The sequence below is a fragment of the Loxodonta africana genome, chromosome 4 (genome assembly GCF_030014295.1).
Source record: "Loxodonta africana isolate mLoxAfr1 chromosome 4, mLoxAfr1.hap2, whole genome shotgun sequence".
Classification (NCBI taxonomy): Eukaryota; Metazoa; Chordata; class Mammalia; order Proboscidea; family Elephantidae; genus Loxodonta; species Loxodonta africana.
Genome location: NC_087345.1, coordinates 100,371,249 through 100,395,825, shown reverse-complemented (window position 1 = coordinate 100,395,825; position 24,577 = coordinate 100,371,249). Strand labels below are relative to the sequence as shown.

At 35.8% G+C, this 24,577-nt stretch overlaps 1 protein-coding gene across 13 annotated transcripts in view; it reads left to right on the top strand.

The window, feature by feature from the left end:
* Nucleotides 1-24,577, top strand: part of PPHLN1 (periphilin 1) — a 163,134-nt gene that overhangs the window by 97,840 nt on the left and 40,717 nt on the right. For all 13 annotated transcript variants that reach the window (XM_010595903.3, XM_010595921.3, XM_010595890.3 and 10 more), the window contains one exon: nt 1,651-1,791. In XM_010595903.3, the coding sequence (XP_010594205.2) occupies nt 1,651-1,791 (141 nt within the window). The remainder of the gene's footprint in view (nt 1-1,650; nt 1,792-24,577) is intronic.

Here is a 24,577-nt window from a genome sequence, read left to right as displayed (position 1 = left end):
TGCTTGACATTTGTTGCTCAATAATTTTGCTGTTTCAGTCTTAAGAATACAGTTCAGTAACATTAATGCCATTTACTATGCTATGCACCTGTAACTATTATCCACTTTCAAAAAATTTTTATCACCCCAAACGGAAACCAGGTACCTCTTGAGGAGTGAGTGAGTACCCTATTCTCCTCTCTGTCCATCCTTGGTAACCACTAAAAACTTTTGTCTCTATGCATGCATTCTGTTCTAGATATGTCATATAAATGGAGTCATACAGTATTTGTCCTTTTGAGTTTGACTTATTTCACTTAGCATAATGTTTTCCAGGTTCATCCATGTCATAGCATGTATCAGAACATCATTTCCCTTTATGGATGAATACTATTCTGTTGTATGTATATACTATGTTTTGTTTATCCCGTCATCTGTTGATGGGCATTTGAGTTTTTTCTACTTTTTGGCCACTGTAAACAATCCTGCAGTGAAGACTGGTGTACAAGAATCTGTTCTGAGTCTCTGCTTTCAAGTGTTTTGGGTATATACCTAGGAGTGAAATTATGGAGTCATATAAGTCTGTGTTTAAATTTATGAAGAACTGTCAAGCTGTTTTCAACAGTGGCTGTACCACTTCACTTTTTACTTCACTTAACTTTCAAAGGTAAAAGTCCGCTGATGTACAAAGGTTCTTAATTTTGATGAAGTTCATTTTATCTGTTTTTTCTTTTGTTGTTTGTGCTTTTGGTGTCATATTTAAGAATCCATTGTCAAAAACTAGGTCCCGAAGCATTACTCCTATGTTTTCTTTTAAAAATTTTATGGGTTTGTTAGTCCTTATATTTAGATACGTGATCCATTTGCATTAATTTTCCTATATGGTGTGAGGTAAGGGTCCAACTTCCTTTTTTTTTTTTGCATGTAGATGTCTAGTTGTCACAGCCTCATTTATTAAAGAAGTTTTTCTTTCCCAATTGAATGGACTTGGCACCTTTATTGAAAATCAGTTGACCATAGATGTATCGTCAATAAATTTTTTAATAAACAGTGAGTGTAGTTAGTTTTTCCATATTCATTTAATTTTTCAAAAGTGTTTTCAGAAAGTGCAGTAATCAGCTGTGGATTTTTTGTGGGATCATTTATTCATTAATGAATTATTGCTTTAAAATAGAAGTGATCATTATCATTTTGCAGGATTGCTTTCTTTTCAGCAACTTTACTAAATTCAAAGGCTATAGGAACAAGGTGTCTTACTTCTGAAAGTAGAGTCCTTTTCCATGCTTCTTTTTTATATATTTATTTATGTGTACACATACCTCTAACTTTTAATTGGATTTTTTTCCCTCAGTGTTCCTTAAATTGCTTAGGAATAGTCATGGAGCAAAATCATATCCAGATGAATCTTAATATAGTATGAAATGTATTTTTGGAATGGAATAAGCCTTGAGGCTCTGTCTTCCATAAAATAATAAAAGTAGCCGTCATTTCCTCTTTAATCCTCTTCACATATGCTCATTATGCATAGTGAAATTGAAAGTGTTTTCTTAAAACATGTTAAACTGAGTACTTTCTCTGAATATAATGTGCCGGTTAGTGCTTATATTCAGCCATCTGAAATTCTGTATATCTTTTAAGAAAGCAATTAAAGATTTCTCGTTCTTTTTAAAGGCGGAATCCACAGCATCATTGTTTATCGACCAGCCAGAAGAACCTGAGTCAAATGCAACAGATGGCGTAGAATTATTTGAAGACAGTCAGCTAACCAATCGCTCTAAAGCAATAGCATCAAAAACCAAAGAGATTGAACAGGTGAGAATCCAGCTTCTTAAAGAACATAATGTTTTGTTCATATTGTTTGGTACATGGTAATTACAGTTAATATTTATAGAGTAAATGTTTTATTTTGTCTTTTTCCACTTGTGACTCTGAAATTTCAGTTTAAAAATTATAAAAATTATTTGGTTAGATTTCACAGTTATTTTGATTAGTGTGGTCCCTCATCCCTGTATATACTTATTTAGTTTATTTATTTATAATAAAAAGCAAGCTTCTTTGTTAGGGAATACTGATTGCCTAGCTAGTATGAAGCAGTTGAAAAGCTATTACACTTAATATAATGGTCAGTAAATTCTCTAACGCAAAGATGAGAAGGTAATGGGGCAGGGAAACTAGATTACTGGAAGCGGAACAACCAGAGCGGAAATAATGAGAACGTGGACACATTGTGAAAAATGTAACCAATGCAACTGAGCAATTTGTGTAGAAATTGTTAAATGAGAACCCAATTTGTTGTGTAAATTTTCACCAAAAACACAATAAAATATTTAAAAAAATTAAAACAAAGAAACCAAAACTTAATAAGTATACCAAAGAGTTAACAAACGTTAGTTTTGAATATTGGGATTAGAGATTTTTTTTAAAAATCATTTTTATTATATTTTTAAGCATTTTCCAAAACAGAGTATTAAAGAAAAATAATGGATAATTATTTAAATCTAATTCTTTAAAATGTCATTCTACTAAAGTAGCATTTTGTTTTTAATATGGAGCCTACTACCTACCTTATAGGATATTATGATTTTATGAGGATTAAATGAAGTAAAATGTGGAAGGACTTTATAAAATATAACATGTTGTGTAGATGTTGTTTTTGATGTTATTACATGATCTTCTAAAACCTGTTGGAAATTAAGAACAAAATTTAGTCTTTTTCTCAAGGTGCTGTCCAGTTTCCACATCAGTTAAGATCTATTTCTGCTGATTGGATAGGAGAAGATCTCAATTTAGATTCTATATGTGATTGTGCAGCTTATATTGATGCCACACCAATGGCAAAAAATAAGAACCAGGAGGGAAAATTTCTCATGCAAGCCAGTAGAGTTTCAAAATGGAGATGGTCAGCAGTGTCTGATGCTTAGAGGAATGTAGGGAAAATGGAGACTGAGAAAATCCTGTTTAATTTAGTGTTGTGGAGACTGTTGATGCCTTTCAAGATAGCAGTTAAATAAGAGCGTAGATCAAAGGTCCTGATGAAGTGTTTGCTCACTAGAGTGTCTTTAATGTGAATCCAAATGTCATGACCTTGTTTAAAATAACTGCCCTTCTGTCTTTTCACTCTTATTTTTCTTTGTAGCCATTTTGACTACTTAACATAGTGTTTTTGTTGTCTAACCATGATGCAAGCTCCATGAGAGCAAGTACTTTTTTCAGTGCTGCATCTCCATCACTTAGAGCACTTGACTGTCACGCAGGAGGCTCACAAGACATCATTTGTGGACTGGATGATACATGGAGTCATAAACCTAGAAGGGACCTGAATCACTTGAAGTCAGGGACTGCATCTTAACCTGGCCACCTGACAGTGTCTAGGCCCAGTACTTTGTAATAAGCGCTTGATACATGTTTGTTGAATGAATGAGTGGTTTAATAAGTTATTTCTCTTTTCTTCCTCAGTTGCAGTTCTTTAAGGGAGAGGTGCTCTTAAGTATATGACTGGTAGAAGTTGACTGAAAAACCGGGGAAGGGAGTATTTTGGGTTGTTGCTTATTAATTTCCACTTCTCTTTTTATTATTTATAGTTGATCTGTTTGATCTTGAAAAAGTGGGTTACCAGAGAGATTTAGAGCCTAGCTAAGCACTATTCACATAAATTCCGTAGCAAGAAACCAGTTTGTATAATACTGATAAAAACCTCTTATGTTTGACTTACAAGTATGACCTATAAGTTTGACTTCTGTTTTCATCTGTCCATTGTTCAAGCAAATGAAAAATCTGACCGTAAAGCATATTGAGGTTATTACAGCATGAGTAGATAAACTAAAGAAAGAAAAATAAAAGAATTGTAATCTGATGTGACTAGGGAAGTCAAACAGTTATTAGAATGTGTTGTTATCCTCTATTTTTGAAAACGTTTATGTAGCATCTATATTATTTCTTACTTAAATTCACTGATGAGGCACTCTGGGCCAGGAGTTTCTTCTGTGGGAAGGTTTTTACTTATTTCAACATCTTTAGTAGAGGCCTGGCCTATTCAGGTTTTCTCTCTCTTTTTTTAATATTTGGTTTTTCAAGAAAGTTGCTGAGTCTTTTGACATAAAGTTGTTCATAATAACCCAGTGTTATACTTTTAATGTCTGTGTGATATGGTGATGTCTCTGTTCTCATTCCTGATGTTGATTTGTTTGTTTTCTCTCTCAGTCAGTCTTGCTAAAGGTTCATTTTCTTAATCTTTGCAAAGAACCAACTTTATTATTTTCTTTCTTCAACTTACTTTAGTCTTGTTTTACTTTTTCTCCTAGGTTCTTAAGGTGGTAGCTTGACCCTTTCTTCTTTACAAATATAATAATTTAAATTAAGACATTTTCCTTCTAAGTATTGCTTTTGCTACATTGTAAAAGTTGTGTTCTTGTTATCATTCAGCTCAAAATATTTTCTAAGTTTACTTGTAATTTCTCCTTTGACTGATGGGTTATTCAGAGTTGTGTTGTTAGATTTGAGGTGTTGTTATATCTCTTATTTTTACTGATTGTGATCAGTAATTCGATCAGAGAAATAGTGTGTTGGATTTTAATTCTTTCATGTTTATCAGTATTTGTTTATGGGCCAGCATATCTTGGGTGAATGGTGCTTTTGCCCTTGAAAAGAAAGCGTATGCTGAGGTTGTTAGGTGGCATGTTCTATAAATTTCAGGTAGGTCAAGTTGGCTGGCAGCGTTGTTTAACTCTTTTAAATCATTATTGATTCCTTTCTACTTTTTCTACTGATTACTGAGAGGATAATGTTGAAAGCTCATAAGTGTAGTTGGTGTTTTCATGTTTCTCCTTTCAGTTTTGTTAGGTTTTGCTCCGTGTATTTTTTATTTTATTGTGATTTGGGGAAAATTTATATAGCAAATTCGGTTCTCATTCAACAATTTCTGTACATATTATTCAGTGACATTGATTACTCTTCACAGTGTGTCAGCATTCTCATTCCATTTTTGTTGTTCTGTTTCCACTGATCTGGCTTCTCTGTCCCCCTTTACCTTCTCATATGGGGTCTACAGTAAATGTTGACCATCTAGATGATTGTTTAGTGGAGCACAGTACTGATGTTTATTTTATGAGCCACTCTGTCTTTTGGGTGATAGGTGACCTCTTGGGGTGGTTTGAGTTCTGAGTTTAAAGGGTATCTCAAGATGATAGTCTCAGGGATTTCTCTAGTCTCTACCAGTCCAGTAAGCCTGGCCTTTTTAAGGAATTTGAGTCTTGTTATACATTTTTTCTCATTCAATCTGGGACCAACTGTTATATCCCTGGTTGGAACCTTCAGTAGTGGTAGCCAGGCACTACCTGGTTCTTCTGGTCTCAAGGTAAGTGAGGCCGTGGTTCATGTAGACTATTAGTCCTGTAGACTAGTTTCTTCTTTTGAGTCTGGTTTCCTCCTTTATCTTTTGCTCCGGATGGTAGAGACCAATAGTTGTATCTTAGATGGTCGCTTGCTTCATGTATTTTGAAGCTCTGTTACTATGTTAAGCTCTGCATAAATATGTCCTCTTGGTGAAGTGAGCCTTTTATCATTATGTAGTGTTCATTATTCCTGGCAATAACCCTTGTTCTGAAGTTTATTTTGATACTAATATAACTATTCCAGCTTAGCTTTCTTAAGCTTAGTGGTTACGTTATATAACCTTTTCCATCCATTTACTTTGAATCTATTTATATCTTTATGTTTAAAGTGTACTTGTTATAAAAAGCATATATTGGGTCTTTATTGTACATTCAGTTTGATGTTTTTTCAATAGAGTGATTAATCTATTTTCATTTGCTGTATTTTATGCAAATAATGCACCCTTATGTGATTGTCAACCACATTTCTCTGCGAGGCACGTTCACAAGCCCCACCATGCCAGTTGTCTTCCACGTGGTACTGTAAAAAGAATTAGCATCGTGTGTTTATGAAAATACCTCGAATGGGAATGGTGTGGCTGGCAAAGAAATGCAGAAGTTGCCTGCTATTTGAGTAAAAATATGGTAACGCAAATTTGATAGTTGTGTTGTATATTCTAATATTTGTGTTCTGTTTGTCTCATTTTCATTTTATGCTTTTTTCCCCCTCTTCCTTTCTGCCTTATTTTTAGTGCTTTTTTCCACCCATTTTCTTCACTATTGCATTTTAGCCCTTGTACTGACTTCTTGAGTTACCTCTTTGTATTACTTTTCTAAATGTTGCTCTAGAAATTACAATATGTATTTTTAAGTTATCGCAGTCTACCTTTAAGTAATAATATACATGTGTAGTGTAAGAACCTTATCTACAACAGTGTTCCTATTGCCTTCCTTCTCTTCATTTGTGTTTTTTTTTGGTCTTATATTTTACTTCTACGTACTAACCCTGTTAATACATAGTTGTTATTTTACTTTTAGCAGCCAGTTGTCTTTTTTTTTTAATATAACAGCTTTACTGAGATATAATACACATACCTACCAATTCACCCATTTAAAAGGTACAATTCACTGCTTTTTGTTAGTATGTATTCACAGGTTAGTGCAACTGTCATCACAATTATAGAACAGTTTCATCATACAGAAAAGAAACCCTGTACTCATTCTCTAAACTATAATCAGTTTTTAACTATGCTCATGGAAGGTTTTTATAGTTGGTAACTATTATTATGATTGTTATTGTTGACAGAACAGAGAGGCACAGGGATCAGGTGAGGATAATTCTGGCCTGATTTTAGTGTTTGCTGAAAAGATTGGAGAAATATGTCACAATTTGACCCCAGATCTTAGATTAGATTTCAGGAATTTGATTTTAGCCACTAGTTAATTAACTTTGTAGTTAAATAATACCTGTGAGATAGCTTAAATTGCATTAAATTTATAAGAGCCTGAGGAATTATTTGAACTCTGAATCAAGAGATATGCTCAGGAGAATCTTTGTAGGTATTAGGTTACAACTTAGGCAGGTTATGGGTCTGGCTTTTGATGGATAAATTAAAGTGAACATTCATAAATACCTTAACCAGAATCAGTTGGTTAATGTATTTAGAATTCTGTGTGAAAAGAGCAAGCAAAAGGACATTATAGAGAGCAGCTGCCATAAATCCATAAATAAATAAATCATATACATTATAAATATTAATTAGGCTATCTGGTGCCCTGGTGGTATAGTGGTTAAGAGCTCAGCTGCTAATCAAAAGGTAAGCAGTTCAAATCCACTGGCAGCTCCTTGGAAACCCTTTGGGGCAGTCCTATTCTATTGTATAATGTCACCATGAGTCAGAATCGAGTCGACAGCAACGGGGGTTTTGTAGGCTGTCATCACAACTAGCCTGTAATTGATCTGATAGGTCATTCAAAACTAAGAACTGTAATATATATACTTAAGCCTTCCTTGATGCATCATAGGTGTTTATCTAGGTTGAGCTATGGTTTTGTTCCTCGCCAAAGACTAAAATTAATGGTCAGCGACAGGCCAACATCTTAAATTAGCTGGCTAATTTACAGCTTAATTTTATCGAGCTAAGGGGATAGGTAAATAGAAAGGAAGGAAGAAGAGGTTAATATTCCATATCAACATGTTAAATCAAAAATATACAGAAGTCTTTTCATGTATGAACAGTTGGTTTTACTGCAGTAATAAGGGCATAGTTAGGAACTAAAGTTACGTTCATATCTAAGAGGCTTGTTCTGTTTTAGTTCGTGTTAAATATCCTCCAGCCCATCCAGCGAATGCTGCAGTGTCGGTGGTAACATGCACAAAGCATGAAACTTAAAAGGTAAAAGAGATTAAAAAACCAAAAAAAAAGAAAACCAAACCCTTTGCCATCTAGTCAATTCCAACTCATAATGACCCTATAGGACAGAGTAGAACTGCCCCATAGAGTTTCCAAGGAGCTCCTGGTGGATTCAAACTGCCAACTTTTTGGTTAGCAGCCATAGCTCTTAACCACTATGCCACCAGCGTTTCTGAAAAAGAGATTATGAAGTGAAAAACAGGTGTCCTTCTTACCCATATCCCTCAGCTGCCCCATTTCCTTCCTTAACGTATGTATAAACATATATATGATACACATATCTTTATGTATACATACAATTTATAGATAGTATGTATGTGTGTGTATATACATACACACATACGTGCATACCGTGTACATTGCACACACGTGTACACACATAACATGCACACACACATGCTTCTGGATTATTTAATCCTGATGAGTACAGATAAGAGTGGAAATAAATCTATCTACATAAGGAGCCCTGGTAGTGCAGTGGTTAAGTGCTCGGCTGCTAACTGAAAGGTTGGCAGCTTGAATCTACCAGCTGCTCCATGGGAGAAAGACATGGCAGTCTGCCTCAATAAAGCTTACAGCCTTGGAAACCCCTTTGGCAGTTCTGCTCTGTCCTACAGAGTTCCTATCAGTTAAATTGACCTGACAGCACGGGTTTATCTTATCTACATACTTTTCTTTAAATACAAATGGTGGCATAGTATGTACCTTATTCAATATATCTTACAAAATATTCCATATCAGTATATATAACAAGCTGCCATTAATAGATATTTGCATTCTTTTGTGAACCATATTTTAAAACAGATCTTCTGATTTCTTTACATTTTAAAAAAAGGTGTGTGTATGTGTTTTTAGTAAACAAAATGTTAAAAACATTTAAAATGGACAATTTCTGAGGATTCTGGTTTAATTCTCTGGGTATCAAATGCCTGTGTTTGTGTGCTCTGAAGTGCTATGTAGGTTGTACTTTTAACTGCCTCAGAGCCTACTGGAGAACCTGTTGATAGATTCCTGAGTCCATGAGTTCTGAATCTTTATGCTCTAAAACACCTCTCACAATTCTAATGTCAAGACAGGTTGGAGAACAACTGGAGTATATGAGTTGCAGAGCATCTAATTTCTTGCTTGTACCAATTGTTCCAACCTTGAAAAATTGTCATTGTTAGATAACAATAAAATCTAAATCAGTACAAGTGCAGGAATGTGCCTAAAATATTCCTAAAATGCATTATACATGATACCGTCAAATCACAGGAAGTTATTTTCCAGGGCGGGGGTGGGGGACATCCCTCTCTCCTTTCTCCTTTTTGGCATGGGAGATAATAACTAAAAAAGGAACAGGTAACATGAAGGTATACTCATTTTTAAAGCCTTTTGTCTATTTCAGAATACTGTGCTAATATAATGCTGTTTTGTGCAAATGCTCATATTTCTACCAGTAAATGTCTCTGTTGAAAACAGATTGATTATATATTCAAATGTTTTATTCTCAACTTTTTAGGTGAGATCGTTTTATCTGGTAATGTATAGTTAAAGTGTACCTGGGAATCATTTTAAATACAGAGAGCGTGCCAATCTGATGTTCTAAAACACATATAGAAATAGAGGGTACTCAGACACTTTGCTGAGGGGATTGTTTACTTTTCTTTTCTTGTCTTTCTTTTCACTTCAAAAGACTTAAACAGAATATATTTTTTCTTCCTTTTAGTAAAGGCACTTTTTTTTTTTTTTTTTTTTTTAATAGTCGTAGCTATGCCAGCCTTGTTATACAGAAGACATTTTATTTCTTAGCCACCTAGGAACCCTTTTCATTACCCCAAATATTAGCTAAGAAAAACCAAGTTCCTTCAGAAGTCACCTTTTGCTGCCTACCTAATTAGTCTTATAGGTTAATAAGCTTTTACTGTAAGTCTGGATCAATCTATTTAAAATAAAATTTTTATTTTATTTTGAATTTTACACTTTAGCCATTTTTTATGACCGTATACTTTGCTCATTAATGTTTTTTGCTTTTTCCTAAAAATAAAAAGGTTGGAGTGAATAATCTTAGGATCTTTCCTGATCTAAACCAAACAGAAAATTAATATCTAAGTATCGATTCTTTTGTACATGCTGTTATATGTAGCTAATTCAGATTTAACTAAAAAAAATTTTAAGGTGTTTTAATTTTTTTTTTTCTATTTCTTAATGGGTCACAGGATTCTTACGTTCAAACAATCAATGATACATTTAAGACCTCAAATAATACCACTACTGTGCATTTAGTTGAGGAGCCCTGGTCGCACAGTGGTTAGAGCGATTGACTGCTAACCAGTAGGTTGGCAGTTCGAAATCACCATGGTTCTGCGGGAGAAAGATGTGGCAGTCTGTGTTAGTAGAGATTTATAGCCGTGGAAACCCTGTGGGGTTGTTACGAGTCAGAATCAACCTGGTGGCAGTGGATTTTTTTTTTTTAATGCATCCAGTCAGTAATTAATTACTGTTTGTTGAGTTAGTGAATTGTGCAGACAATGCTTTCTTCAGCAAATGTGTTACGTTTAATCAGCATTCTATCTGTGACCTTTTTCTCTTCTTACAGTGTCTAGTTGCAGCTGCCATCTATCTATAGGCTACAGATTCCCAGCACCCTCACTTGCTCTTGCTTGTGTTCTCTTTTTCTTTCTCAATATATAACAAGTTACTTTTGCTTTACTTTTAAGGTAAAGAGCCTAAAAATAAAGATTAATCAGATGTACAATCTTGAAAATGTTAACTAGATTGAGGGACATAGGAAACTATCGGCTTTTAGCACATTGTGGATTAGAATGAGATGGTTTCCAGAGTAGTGACAAACATCTATTGTTATATGTGCGTGATTTAAGCATTTCATGGTAACCTTACATAATAGAAACATTCTTTGTTTTACTTTTTATCAGAGCAAGTAACGAGTGTTCTTAAAGGAGTAGCTCTCTCCACTATCTTGTCTAGACATCAAGTCTACCCTACTGTATTCAGCAATCCATTATTACCAGCCACTTGTTCAGACTTTACATATATAGATTTAGTAAAATATACTCACATAAGATTCGCCTCAGAAACAATGATTATTCCTGAAACAAACTGAAAATAAATCATTTATTTTGGCCAAATTTCAAAGTTTTTGCAGGTTAAAGTTTATTAGTTAGATTCTAGTTGTGCTCTTTCTACAGAAAGTATTTGTGTTAAAGGGAATTCCTCTGAACACTGTCTCATAAAGTAATTTGTATCATGTTTGAAATGTCAGAACCAAGCATCTCACCCTTTAAAGGTTCGTTAGTTATTTCATACATTATGTAAACCTGTATCTGTGAAGGTTGATGACTGTATTAAGAAAATATTTTTACGTAAAATATACAGACAGTACAGATACCAAGCCTTATAAGAACCATACTTAAACTGTTACAAGTACCTCAGAACTTCTTAAAAGCACTGTAGAATGAAAATCAAAAAGAGATGAGGTCACATTAGGCCTTATCCTTGGGGATATCGTCGCTTAAATGACAAGCACCAGTTATAAAGCAGTTCCAATAAAGATGTTCCTCATGACATGAGTCCAAGCATGAGCTTCATCCTCTCACCTCTCCTTATCCGCTGTCTACTGATACTGTCAGGATTTTCTCTAACTGTATGTAGTTATCCCTTGCTATTCAGTTCTCCTTTTGTGAGTTAACGATTTTACATAGTCTCTGAGTACTTCAATTAAAAAAAAAAAATTAAAGGACATTATAAATAGCATGGCATAGTGAATGCTGGATGCTTCCACTTTGTGTTTTAACTTCTCTGAGACCTTTTCCTCATTTGTTAAATGGAATTAATAACACTTTTCCTCACAGACTTGACAAGCTATTTTAAGTGAAAGCCCTTCATAAATTGAAAATCACCCTACAGATGATTGTGGAACTGTTAAATAACACTTTTCCTGTTTTCTTTGCAGCTTTGGAGTATTGACAACTTTCAGATTACTTCTTTAAAAAAAAAAAAACTCGTTGCTGTGAGTCGATTCCAACTCAGAGTGGTCCTATAGGATAGAGTAGGACTGACCCATAGGGTTTCCAAAAACCGCCTGGTGAATTGAAACAGCTGACCTTTTGGTTATCAGCTGTAGCTCTTAACCACTGTACCACCAGGGTTTCCAGATTACTTCTTAGGAATATTTTATAGCAAATTTCCTATACAGGCTTAGCTCTGCAGTTTTTTTTCTCACTAATGTCACGTTTTAGACTGTTTATATCTCTTCCCTTTACTTTTTTTTTTTTTTCCTTCGTAATTCATTTAAAATGAATTGTAGAAATAATTTTGTTATGAAATATTTTATTTTGGGGAGCTTTTTGATTTTGCCTAAACATTTTCTATTTGGCTTGCTCTTTTCTTTCAATGTTCCTTATTTTTTTTTAAACATGAGCAGTAGTATAAAAATATTTATTTTTCCTTAGAATTACCTATTCTGCTTCCTCATTCCTAAAACCTAAATTGTTCTCATATTTTCTCTTTTATATGTCATCCTTCATTTTTAATGTGCGATCCGTCATGTAACATCAGCTGTCTTCTCTTAAACCAAAAAACCAAAACCCAGTGCCGTTGAGTCAATTCCAAGTCATAGCGACCCTATAGGACAGAGTAGAACTGCCCCATAGAGTTTCCAAGGAGCGCCTGGCGAGTTTATACTACTGACCCTTTGGTTAGCAGCCGTAGCACTTAACCACTACGCCACCAAGGTTTCCTGTCTTCTCTTACCTATTATTTAATTCAGATATCATACCAGGAGAGTGCAGTCTTACCTGTCTCATACACTGTGAGGTAATTGATGTTCTCAGTTAATCTGAAAACATTTTAAAAGTTGCGCTTAGAAAATCTTATGATTCTACTGAATGTAACTTGAAATTAAAATTAGAAGTAAGTTGATGATTGTTTTATGTCTGGTTTGTTGGGAGCTAATTATGTTGGCGTTTGTTTTGATGTTGTTCTTTCTTTACTCGGCCTTTTTTTTTTTTTCTTTTTTTAAGAAAACCATCACAGGATATTGAGTAATGCAATTTATATCATTTTTGTTTAGAATACCGGTTTACTTGAGTTGGAGTCTGTGGATGGTGTGAATGGTTAAAGTGCTTGGCTCTTAACCAAAAGTTTGGAAGTTCAGGTCTACTCAGAGGTGCCTCCAGAGAAAGGCCTAGGGGATCTGAAAAATCAGTCATTGAAAACTCCATAAATTGGAGTCCATGTGGCACCTGGGTTTTGGTTTACTTGAATTAGCCAAGAGGACATACATTTGTTTGTTTGTTTTTAATTTTGGTCTGCCTCAAAGCTAACTCCTAAGATTTCTGATTCCTCTGTTATCAGGCCTTGTGGGGCAAAAATGAGCAGTTCAGTATAATTAAATTTTCTGGTTAGCTGAAGTTCAACTGTGCTAACTCTGCTGTTCATTATTGCACTCTCTTTAAAGAAGAACTTTTAATGATGTATATAGCACATATACAGAAAGAGTGTTCTAAACATAATTATTAACTTGAATGATTTCTCACAAGGCAAGCACTTTGCCTTCAATTTTTTGCCATCCAGGTCAAGAAATAGAATATTACCAGCACCCCTGGAGCCCCATCCTATCCCTCCCCAGCCATAATCCCCTCCCTCTTCCCAAAGGTTACCTCTAAATTAATTCCTGTTGTTGAACTTTATACAAATTTAACCATACAGTACATATTACTTTGTATCTAGGTTTTTTTATTTAGCATTATGTTTATGAGAATCATTGGTATTGTTATACAGGTAGTCCCCTACTTATGATGGGTTTCCATTCTGATGACTCTGTCATAAGTCAGCTCTGACATAAATTGAATACCTTTTTTTTTTTAGATTTCATTATTATTGCCTTTTATTATCAGTATTTTTATACATCTGATCTTTGAACATCTGCAAATGAACATACGAGAATGATGGTTTGGAGTCCAATGGATATCCCTGTGGAAAAAATAATAATAAACCTTGATCCCTGCTATACTTTGGTGTTGTAACATTAATGTGTGTTTGGCTGCTAACCAAAAGGTTAGAGGTTGGAGTCTACCCAGTTGGCACCTCTGAAGAAAGGCTTAGCGAGCTACTTCCGGAATTTCAGCCATTGGAAACCCTATGAAACACAGTTCTGATGCACATGGGGTCGCCAAGACTCAAGATCAACTTGATAGCAGTTGGTTGGTATATTTGATATACACTACACAAAATCATTTACAGATAAATTGTAACTCTAAATGTGAAAGACAAAACAAGAAAGATACCTTAAATAGGAGAAAAAAAAAGTAATCATAAAAAACAAGATTTAAAAAATTGTACATTAAAATTAAGAATTTTTATTCATCCAAAGACATCAAGAAAATGAAAAAGCAAGACACAAAGTGGGAAAAGATATCTGCAACACATATAACCAATAAAGGGTTTGTCTTAGAATATATAAAGAACCCCAATTTAAAAAAACAGACAGCTACAAAGCAAAATAGGTAAGAATCTCAATAGGTACTTTAAATAGGATATCCAAATGTCATTAACCATATAAAAAATGCTCAATACCAGCATTATCAGGGAAATGTAAATTAAAATCATAAGGAGATGTAGTCATATACAGGTAGTGCCTGACTTATGGTATATTTGAGTTATGACAAACTGCACTTACGACCTTCTGTTTTTTTCATACATCATATGATGCTGCAGCACGTAATTTGCTGTCAAGTTGATCCTGAGTCTTGGCGACCCCCTGTGTGTCAGAGTAGAATTGTGTTCCACCGGGTTTTCAATGGCTGAAATTTCAGAAGTAGCTCGCTAAGCCTTTCTTTCTTCAGAGGTGCCAACTGGGTAGACTCCAACCTCTAACCTTTTGGTTAGCAGACAAACACATTGTTACACCACAAACTTATAGCAGGGATCAAGGTTTATTATTTTTCCATATGGATATCCATTGGACTCCAAACCATTTATTAGAAAGACCTGTTACCCACTGCTCGGCCTTGAGACTTTCATCATCATAAAACCAACCACCAAACCTACTGCCTTCAAGTCGATTTGGACTCATGGCAACCTGTGGGTCAGCATAGAACTGCCCTGTAGGGTTTCCAAGGCTGTAAATCTTTTTTTTTTTTTTTTATTGTGCTCTAAGCGAAAGTTTGCAAATCAAGTCAGCCTCTCACATAAAAACTTATATACACCTTGCTGTGTTCTCTGCATTACTCTCCCCCTAATGAGACGGCCCGCTTCCTTCCTCCACTCTCTCTTTTTGTGTCCATTTCGCCAGATTCTAACCCCCTCTACCCTCTCATCTCCCCTCCAGGGAGGAGATGCCAACATAGTCTCAAGTGTCCACCTGATCCAAGAAACTTACTCCTCACCATCTTCCCTCTCCAACCTATTGTCCAGTCCAACCCATGTCTGAAGAGTTGGCTTCAGGAATGGTTCCTGTCCTGGGGCAACAGAAGGTCTGGGGCCCGTGACCACCAGGGTCCTTCTAGTCTCGGTCGGACCGTTAAGTCTGTTCTTTTTACAAGAATTTGGAGTCTGCATCCCACTGCTCTCCTGCTCCGTCAGGGGTTCTCTGTTGTGTTCCCTGTCAGGGCAGTCATTAGTTGTAGCCAGGCGCCGTCTAGTTCTTCTGCTCTCAGGATGATGTAGTGTCTGGTTCATGTGAAGGCCGTAAATCTTAACGGAACCTGACTGCCATATCTTTCTCCTGTGAAGTGGCTGGTGGGTTTGAATTGCCGACCTTTTGGTTAATAGCTGAGCGCTTTAACCACTGCACCACCAGGACTCCTCTTTTATTGTAGTAGGTGTCCATATATATGTATATGTTTCTGGACTCTATTCTGTTCCATTGGTCTTTTGATCCTTGCAACAATACTACACCATCTTCTTTACTATAGCTTTATAGTAAATCCTTGATATCCAGTACAGCAAATCCTCTTACCTTGTTTTTTTTCAAGGTTGCCTATATTTGGAGCTTTGAATTTCTGTAGAAATTTTAGACTCATTTTCTCAAGTTCTTACGTACAACAAACAAGCAAAGTCTCCTGGGATTCTGGCTCAGGGTCTCTCAAGAGGTTGCAGTTAAGCAGATAGCCAAGATTGTAGTCTCAAAAACTTGACTGGGACTGGAAAATCCACCTCCACAGGGATGCTCATGATACAGCCTTCCCAAGAATGAGTGAGCCAAGAGAAAGAATGGCACCTCCTTGCCTTTTTTTTAGCCTTTGAGTCACATACTGTCATTTCTGACTTGTTCTATTAAGTAGAAGTGAGTTGCTAAATCCAGCTCACACTCAATAGGAGGGATTACACAAGGCTGTGTATTTCAGGAGGTGGGGAATCATTGAGGAGCCTTGGTGGCACAACTGTTAAGCACTTGGCTGCTAACTGAAAGATTGGCAGTTTGAACCCACACGGTGGCTTTGTGGGTGAAAGACCTGATCTGAAAAGATGGCAGCCTAGAAAACCCTATGGGGCAGTTCTGCTCTGTCACATGGTGTGGCTGGGTTGAAAATCGATTTGATAGCACTGGACAGCAACAACAGGGACCATTAAGGGTCATCTCGTGGCTGGGTGCCATATCCTCCTTGATCAGTCTTACTGAAGTTACCGGTTTTATTAGACTTTTCAAAGAAGCAATTTTTGGTTTTATTGATCCTCTCATATTTCATTAATTTCTGCCTTTATTATTCTCTTTCTTTCTACTTTTTTGGGGTTTAATTTGCTGTTTTTTCCTAAGTTCTTGACCTAGTTACTTCTTAATTAGCAGCTCTTCTTTTAACCTATAAATTTCTCTTTAATACAGCTTTAGCTATATCTTCTGAGTTTACATATGCAATTTCTATTGCCATTCAGTTTAGAGTATTTTTCTAATTTTCCTTAGATTTTTTCATATTTAGAGTTATTTAGAATAATTCTTACTTTCCAAACATATGGGGATTTTGTAGTTTGTTTTTATTGAATTTCTAACTCAGAACCACCAGAATCAGAACATATTCTTAAGAATTTTAATTTTTTGAAATTTGTTCAAAATTACTTTGTAGCCCAGTGCATGGTCAGTTTTTCTCAGTGTTCTGTGCACTTGAAAAGTAGCTATATTCTGTATTTTTTTTTTAGTGCGTTATTGTTAATTTTATTTATTAACATTACATATTGATTAGGTCAAATTCAAACCTTCCGTATTCTTACTAACTTTACTTGCTGTTTCTGAAAGAGTTGTATTAAAACTTTCCAATATGGTTGTGAATTTGTATATATCTCTTTTAAATGTTTCTACTCTTTGGACAAAATGTCTTTTATATGAAGCATTTAGTCCATATAACTTTAATGTAGTTAATGATATATTTATGTCATTATGTTTATTCTTCTGTTCTGTAGATTGCCCCCCACCTTTGACATCTTTTAAAATTCATTCATTTCTATAGACCTTGATAGCTATACATTCATTTCTATTACTCTGGTAGTAGTCTTTTATACCAGGCATCCTGAACTTTTTGAAGTCTGATATAAACTAGTACTTTTACATGTTCATGATTGATGCAGGGACCTTAGAGCATTTTAACTCCATTGAATCCCCTCTTGACTAATAGGTTACTGTTTGTTTTAGTTCCATATATATTTTAAACTGGACAAGATGGTAGTAGTATTTTATATAGTTAATATTTGTTTAGATTTACTTAATTATTGACCCTTTTTGTGCTTCATTGCTTCCTGCATTTCTGAACTTGCATTAGGGATCATTTTTCTTCTTTTTGAAGAACACCCTTTAATATTTACTTTCCTTCCATCTTTGTTGTCTGAAAATGTGTTATTTTGCTTTTATTTTATCTTTGTTGGGTAGAGAATTCTAGATTAGCAATTATATTCTTTCAGTACTTTGAAGATATCATTCCTTTGTTTTCTGGCTTCCATTGTTTCTGTTAAGAATTCAGGTGTCAGCCTTTGCATTTTTCCTTGAAGGAAATAAGTCTGCCCCTCCCTCCCCCACCCAGCCAGCTGTTTTTAAGATTATCCTCTTTATCTTTTTCACAGGTTTATTCTGATGTCCAAGAGAGAGAAAGTGTGTATGTGTGCACGCATGCATGTGTGTGTGTTTTATATCCTCCTTGGAATTTGTAGGTCTTGTTGAATCTGGCTTGGTAATATGTGTAAATTTTGGATTATTCTCAGGCATTATTCCTTCAAATATTGTCAAAATGATTTGAGGTCTAGAGTGATATTTTCCTCCAGTAAGAATTTATATTTGTTTCTTCCTGCCAACTAGGGGCACAAGTAATCTAGAATGTCTTTAATCATACTTAGAGATTGAGACTAATTGAAAATGGGTTTCAGTCCATGATACCCCAACCCAAGATGTAGGGAGTTTTCCAGAGCTGCCCTTCCTTGACAGTCCTCCGAGGAAGTTTTGTCCACTTAGCTCTGCTAGGCTGGAGAGACTCTATTTGGCTTCTCTACTTTCAGTCTCTTTCGTAGATGTCCACAAGGCAAAAGTGGCCCCCAACACGGGGCTTATGTGTCAGGGTTAAGCAAGAGCAGCCCCAAGTGCAAGGGTCACTTCTGGGTATTCCTGATGGCATATTTTGGCTCCATAATTTTTCAGTGCCTTGTTATTTTGGCCAGCTTCTCTAGCTCTCAGTGGGTGTTATGGATCAAATTGTGTCCCCGAAAAATGTGTGTCAACTTGGCTAGGCCATGATTCCCAGGATTATGTGGTCGTTCACCATTTTCTCATCTGATGTGATTATCCTATGTGTTATAAATCATAACCTCTATGATGTTAATGAGTCAGGATTAGAGGTAGTTATGTTAATGAGACAGGATGTAGTCTACAGGATTAGATTGTATCTTGAGTCCATGTCTTTGAGATTTAAAAGAGAAAAGTAAGCAGAGAGGAGAGGGTCCCCATGCTACCAAGAAAGAAGTGCTGGGAGCAGAGTATGTCCTTTGGACCCAGGGTCCCTGTGCGGAGAAGCTCCTAGACCAGGGGAAGATTGATGACAAGGACCTTCCCCCCAGAGCCAACAGAGAAAGAAAGCCTTCCCTGGGAACTGGCACCCTGAATTTGGGCTTCTAGCCTCCTAGACTGTGAGAGAATAAATTTTTGTTTGGTAGAGCCATCCACTTGTGGTATTTCTGTTATAGCAACACTAGATAACTTAGGCCGTGGAGTATTGCTATATATTACCTAAAAAGCCATTACCAGGTTGGATATCCTGTTTTCTACTTTTCCTAAATTTATATAAGTGCAGTACGTGTTTGATATACAAAATTCAGAGTGTTATTTTGGATTCTTAGTCCATCCATTAGAGATACTGGAGAAGACATTCCTGTGTGGAAAGAGAAATTGGATATTGTATCTTCTAAAGTTACTTTGGACTCTGATCTCGTGATTCTGAATTTTTAAGTATGAGACCCTTTACTTATTAATGTTTTATAAATTGTCCTGATTTTTTTTAGCCAAAATATTTTATGCATCTTTATTTTAGCTACCTTTTATTGCATAACAGACCATTCCAAAATTTGGTGACATAAAACAATAGCCATTTTATTATGCTCACAGGTTCAGTGGGCCAGAAATTTGCAAAGGGAAGATCAGGGACTATGCAAAGAACAAGGGAATACTGCATAGTTTAAAATCAAGAAAGGTGTGCGTCAAGGTTGAATTCTTTCACCATACTTATTCAGTCTGTATGCTAAGCAAATAATCCAAGAAGCTGGACTATATGAACAAGAACACAGCATCAAGATTGGCGGAAGGCTCGTTAACAACCTGCAATACGCAGATGACACAGCCTTACTTGCTGAAAATGAAGAGGACTTGAAACACTTATTGATGAGGATCAAAGACTACAGCCTTCAGTATAGGCTACACCTCAACATAAAACAAAAATCCTCACAACTGGACCAATGAGCAACATCATGGTAAACCAAGAAAATATTGAAGGTGTGAAGGATTTCCTTTTACATTGGTATGCAGTCAGTGCTCACAGAAGCAGCAGTCAGAAAACCAAACGATGTATTGCATGGGCAAATCTGCTGCAAAAGACCTCTTTAAAGCAAAGATGTTGCTTTAATGACTAAGATGTGTCTGACCCAAGCCATGGTGTTTTCAGTTGCCTCATAATGCATGTGAAAGCTGGAGAATGAATAAGGAAGACCAGAGGATGGGTGCCTTTGAATTACGGTGTTGGTGAAGAATATTAAATATTCCAGAAGAACAAACAAATCTGTCTTGGAAAAAGCCAGAATAGTCATTATTAGAAGCAAGTATGGTGAGACGTGGTCTCATATACTTTGGACATGTTATCATGGTAAAGTAAAGGGTCATCGAAAAAGAGGAAGATCCTCAACGGGATGGATTGACACAGTGTCTACAGCAATGGGCTCAAGTATAAAAACGATTGTGAGGATGGCACAGGACCGGGGAGTGTTTCATTCTTTTGCACATAGGGTCGCTATGAATCCAAACCAACATGCTGAGTGTCTAGGGCTTCAGCTGAGATGATGCGAGTGGCTTGGGGTGATTTGAATACCTAGGGCTGGACCATTCACTTCCAAGATGTCTTCTTCACTAATCTGTCTAGTGCTGGGGCTGGGATGGATGAAGGATGGGCTTACCTACATATATGCATACGTATATATTCTGTTACGGCTACCTCAGTGTAGTCAAGACTTCTTTTGTTATTTTTTAAACAGCTTTTTAGAGGTATAATTGATATACAGAGTTCCTGGTTGGTGCAAAAGATTAATGTGCTTGGCTGCTAACGGAAAGGTTAGAAGTTCTTGTCTACCCAGCGGCACCTCAGAAGAAAAACCTGGTGATCTAATTCCGAAAAATGAGCCATTGTAAGCCCTGAATCAGAGTTGACTCCACAGCAACTGGTGGTAACACGGTTTGAGGTACACGGTTTGCTGCATTTTGACGTATCTATTCCCCTGTGAAACCTTTGCCACAAGATACACAATCAAGGTAATGACTATACCACTCACAAAAGTTTCCTTTTGCCTCTTGGTAATCTCTAGAAATAGATGTGAAGAAAATCTTAAGTGCTTTCATAGCCCTTGAGAAACTTAAGGAATTAATCTTAAAGGGAAGATTTTTATAAAAAAGATAATCACCACATCGTTATTTAAAATAGCCAAAATTTAGAGACAACCTGGATTTTATAGGAAATGAACAATAACTAGACCTTGATGCATCCACACTGTGGAATTTTATGTAGTCAGTGGAGCATTTGTGTGATGAGCCCTGGTGGTGCAGTAGTTAAGTGCATGGCTGCTAACTGAAAGGTTGGTGGTTCAAACCCACCCACCAGCTCTGTGGGAAAAAGACCTGGTGATCTGCTTCCATAAAGATTACAGCCACAAAAACCCTGTGAGGCAGTCCTGTTCTGTCACGTGGGGTTGCAGCAAGTTGGAATCGACTCAGCAGCGCTCAACAACAAACAACAGAGGGTTTGTGGAGAATTGCCACAATGCTGCTGCATTATTAAATAAGTAGTGTAGGAACTTTCAGGTTAGGAAATCTGACTCGAGCCACAGCTCAGCCGCTGTGTGTTTTTGAGGAAGTCACTTTTCTGAACTTTGTTTTGCTCACCGCTGTAATGAGAATGATATTACCTATTTCATAATGTCAGAGTTAAATGGGAATGTATATTTATATTGCCTAGGACGTTTTCAGTAATCAAAATGGCTGCTATTCTTATTTTGTACACTTTTTCATGGTAAATGAACAGTATTTAAGTCTTGTATGCATAGGACTCTTTTGTGGGTTAGCCTGAGACCCCAGTTTAGAAAAATAAGTCCTAAACTCTGACCAAGTAACTTAAAGTTCATACTGAAAAATGATCTGTTCCTTTGGTAACTCTTTTTTTTTTTTTTCATTAAATTGTACTTTAGATGAAGATTTACAGAACAAACTAGTTTCTCATTAAACAGTTACTACACATATTGTTTTATGACATTGGTTGACAAGCCCATGACATGTCAATACTCTCCCTTCTCAACCTTGGGCTCCCTATTACCAACTTTCCCTGGGCTGGTGTGCCCCTTTAGTCTTGTTTTGTTTTATGGCCCTGTCCAATCTTTGGCTGAAGGATGAACCTCAGGAGTGACGTCATTACTGAGCTGAAAGGGTATCCGGGGGCCATACTCTCAGGGTTTCTCCAGCCTCTGTCAGACTAGCAAGCCTGGTCTTTCTTTTTGAGTTAGAATTTTGTTTTACATTTTTCTCCACCTCTGTCTGGGACCATAACTATTGTGATCCCTGTCAGAGCAGTCAATGGTGGTAGCTGGGCACCATCTTGTTGTACTGGACTCAGTCTGGTGGAGGCCGTGGTAGGTGTGGTCCATTAATTCTTTAGATTAATCTCTCCCTTGTATCTTTAGTTTTCTTCACTATTTCTTGCTCTGGAAGGGGTGAGACCAGAGGAGTATCCTGGATGCCCTCTCACAGACTATAAAGGTCCCAGACGCTACTTACCTTCGGTAATTCTTATGTTTTAAATTATAATCTCTGTGAATGGATTAAAATTACAATTAACTTTACCATTGAAAACAAAAATGAAAAAAAAAAAACAAAAAACTACACCTCCTTTATCTGGTGATTTTTCTCTTACCAGAAGTGAAAGATAAAAGACAAAGTAGATATTGGAGAACTGAAATGTGTAGGATGGTGATAATATCTTGCTGTATTCTCATTTTCATTTACTTATCATGGTAATGGACTTGATTTTTGTACATATATTATTTTACAGATTAAGTTGCTTGGGAAATACCCTTTAAAATATGTAATGTTGTATGCTATCGAGTCGATCCGACTCATAGCAATGCTGTAGGACAGAGTAGAACTACCCCATAGGGTTTCTTAGGCTGAAATCTTTACAGGAGTGAATTGCCAGGTCTTTTCTCTTGTGGATCCACTGATGGTTTCCAACCGCTGACCTTTCAGTTAGCAGCTGAGTGATTAACCATTTTGCTGCCGGAACTCCTTAAAATATATAATAGCAATGTTATGTTTTAGATCGTGCTTTTGCGTTTTATATATTATTTTATCCATTCAGTCAGGTTATCAGAAAATACTTTATTTCAGGGGACCTTTGAAATAGTCATTTGTAGTATGTGAATTCAAGTTAGAGAATTTGCTTTTTTTAATTTCATGTCAGCGAATATGATAGTACACTCCCCTACCAGTAAACCACTCTTTTTGCATCAAGTTTTTTTCTGAACGTATTCCTAAACATATCCAGTCCGTTATCATTTGCTATATAGACTGTATTGAATTGCGGTGCTTATTTGTATCTTCCATATAACTGTTTTTGAAGTTATTTATTTCGTTTCATTGGCTTATACCCACACGTATGTATTATACACACTTATTTCATTTGAGGATTCTCAATTACAGTCCTTGCCCCGGAGCTTTGACAGCTTTATACTGAATTGGTTTCTAATTATGGTTTGCATTGTTCTGCCCTGAAATTTTTTCCTATTATTAGCATCCTTTATTGGCACTGTTTGAGGAAAACTAAGGACAAAAACCTCTAAACCTCTTGTCTTTACTTCAACAACTGTTATACAACATGTGTTTTTCCAATTTTATAGTCCAAAAGTTATAGGTCAAGCAAGGTCTTAATAACAAAGATTTTTAATCTAGAGATTTTGAATAATACTCATTGTTATTCATTCAATACTTAAATAATTATTTATATACTCATTAATAAACTATGTTAATAAAAATTCTTGGAACCTTTGTAATCATGTCTGAGGAAATGCATGTGATTTTCTAAGTAGAGGATTTTTTTTTTAACCTAAAAATATTTTTCCATTCTGTGTTTGCTTATGCAGTACATTCTTTATTTTGATTGTGACAGAGCTCAGGGTCCCATGTAAGACAAAAGAGAAAAAAAAAAAAGTTAATTGACTTTTTAATTGGAAGTTAGCATTTAGGGAAGTTAGATTGTAGCATATATACATTGTATTTTATTTATACTAAAAATATTTTTATTCACTGAATTCATTAGTTGGCACAGCCAACTGTTGTTTGCCCTTAAAAGTTGTATGGCCAAAAGTTAGTAACATCTGTTTCTGCTCTCCATAGCTAGCATATGCTCAACTGCAATACTGCTTACTTTTTAAATAGGCTGAAAGGAAAATTACCTAATGGATCATTTTTATATCCAGAGTTCCTTGCCTTTATTAGGCTCACAGTAAATGTTTGCTTAATAGTTGAATGAATGGAACTGGAAGGAGCACTCTGAACACCCTCAGTCCTATGTGGTTTGGCTCTTCCGTTTTAGTTGGAAATGAATATTAGAGTGAGCCTTCAAGAATCTTTCACTTTGAATGATTAGGAAATAAAGGAAGAAGCAAAGCCATATGCATTCTTTTGGTTGCAAAAACATAGACATCAGTAGTTTCCATAGTCCACGAGATCAAGAGGGTTCCTCATAAATTTGGTACATAGGTCTAAGAATATATATGAGAATATTGATGCCAAATTTTATTAATCAGATCTTTACTACAACCTGTGAAGGGGGCAGATAGATTTTTTTTATTTTAAAATCTATTTACTTTGTGAAGTTTTATTTTAAAATTGATTTACTTTGATGTGACTTTCACAATAAGTGTCTACATATGGATTTTTTTTAAGTTTATTTTCTGTAAGAGACTATGCTTCCTGTACCTGAGAATTTACATTTTTTTTCATTAGAGCTAGGAAAATTTTTAGCTGTAGCATCTTTGAATATTGAGTAACCTTTATTCTATTTTAATGTACTCTATTTGTAGGTAAATTTTTCT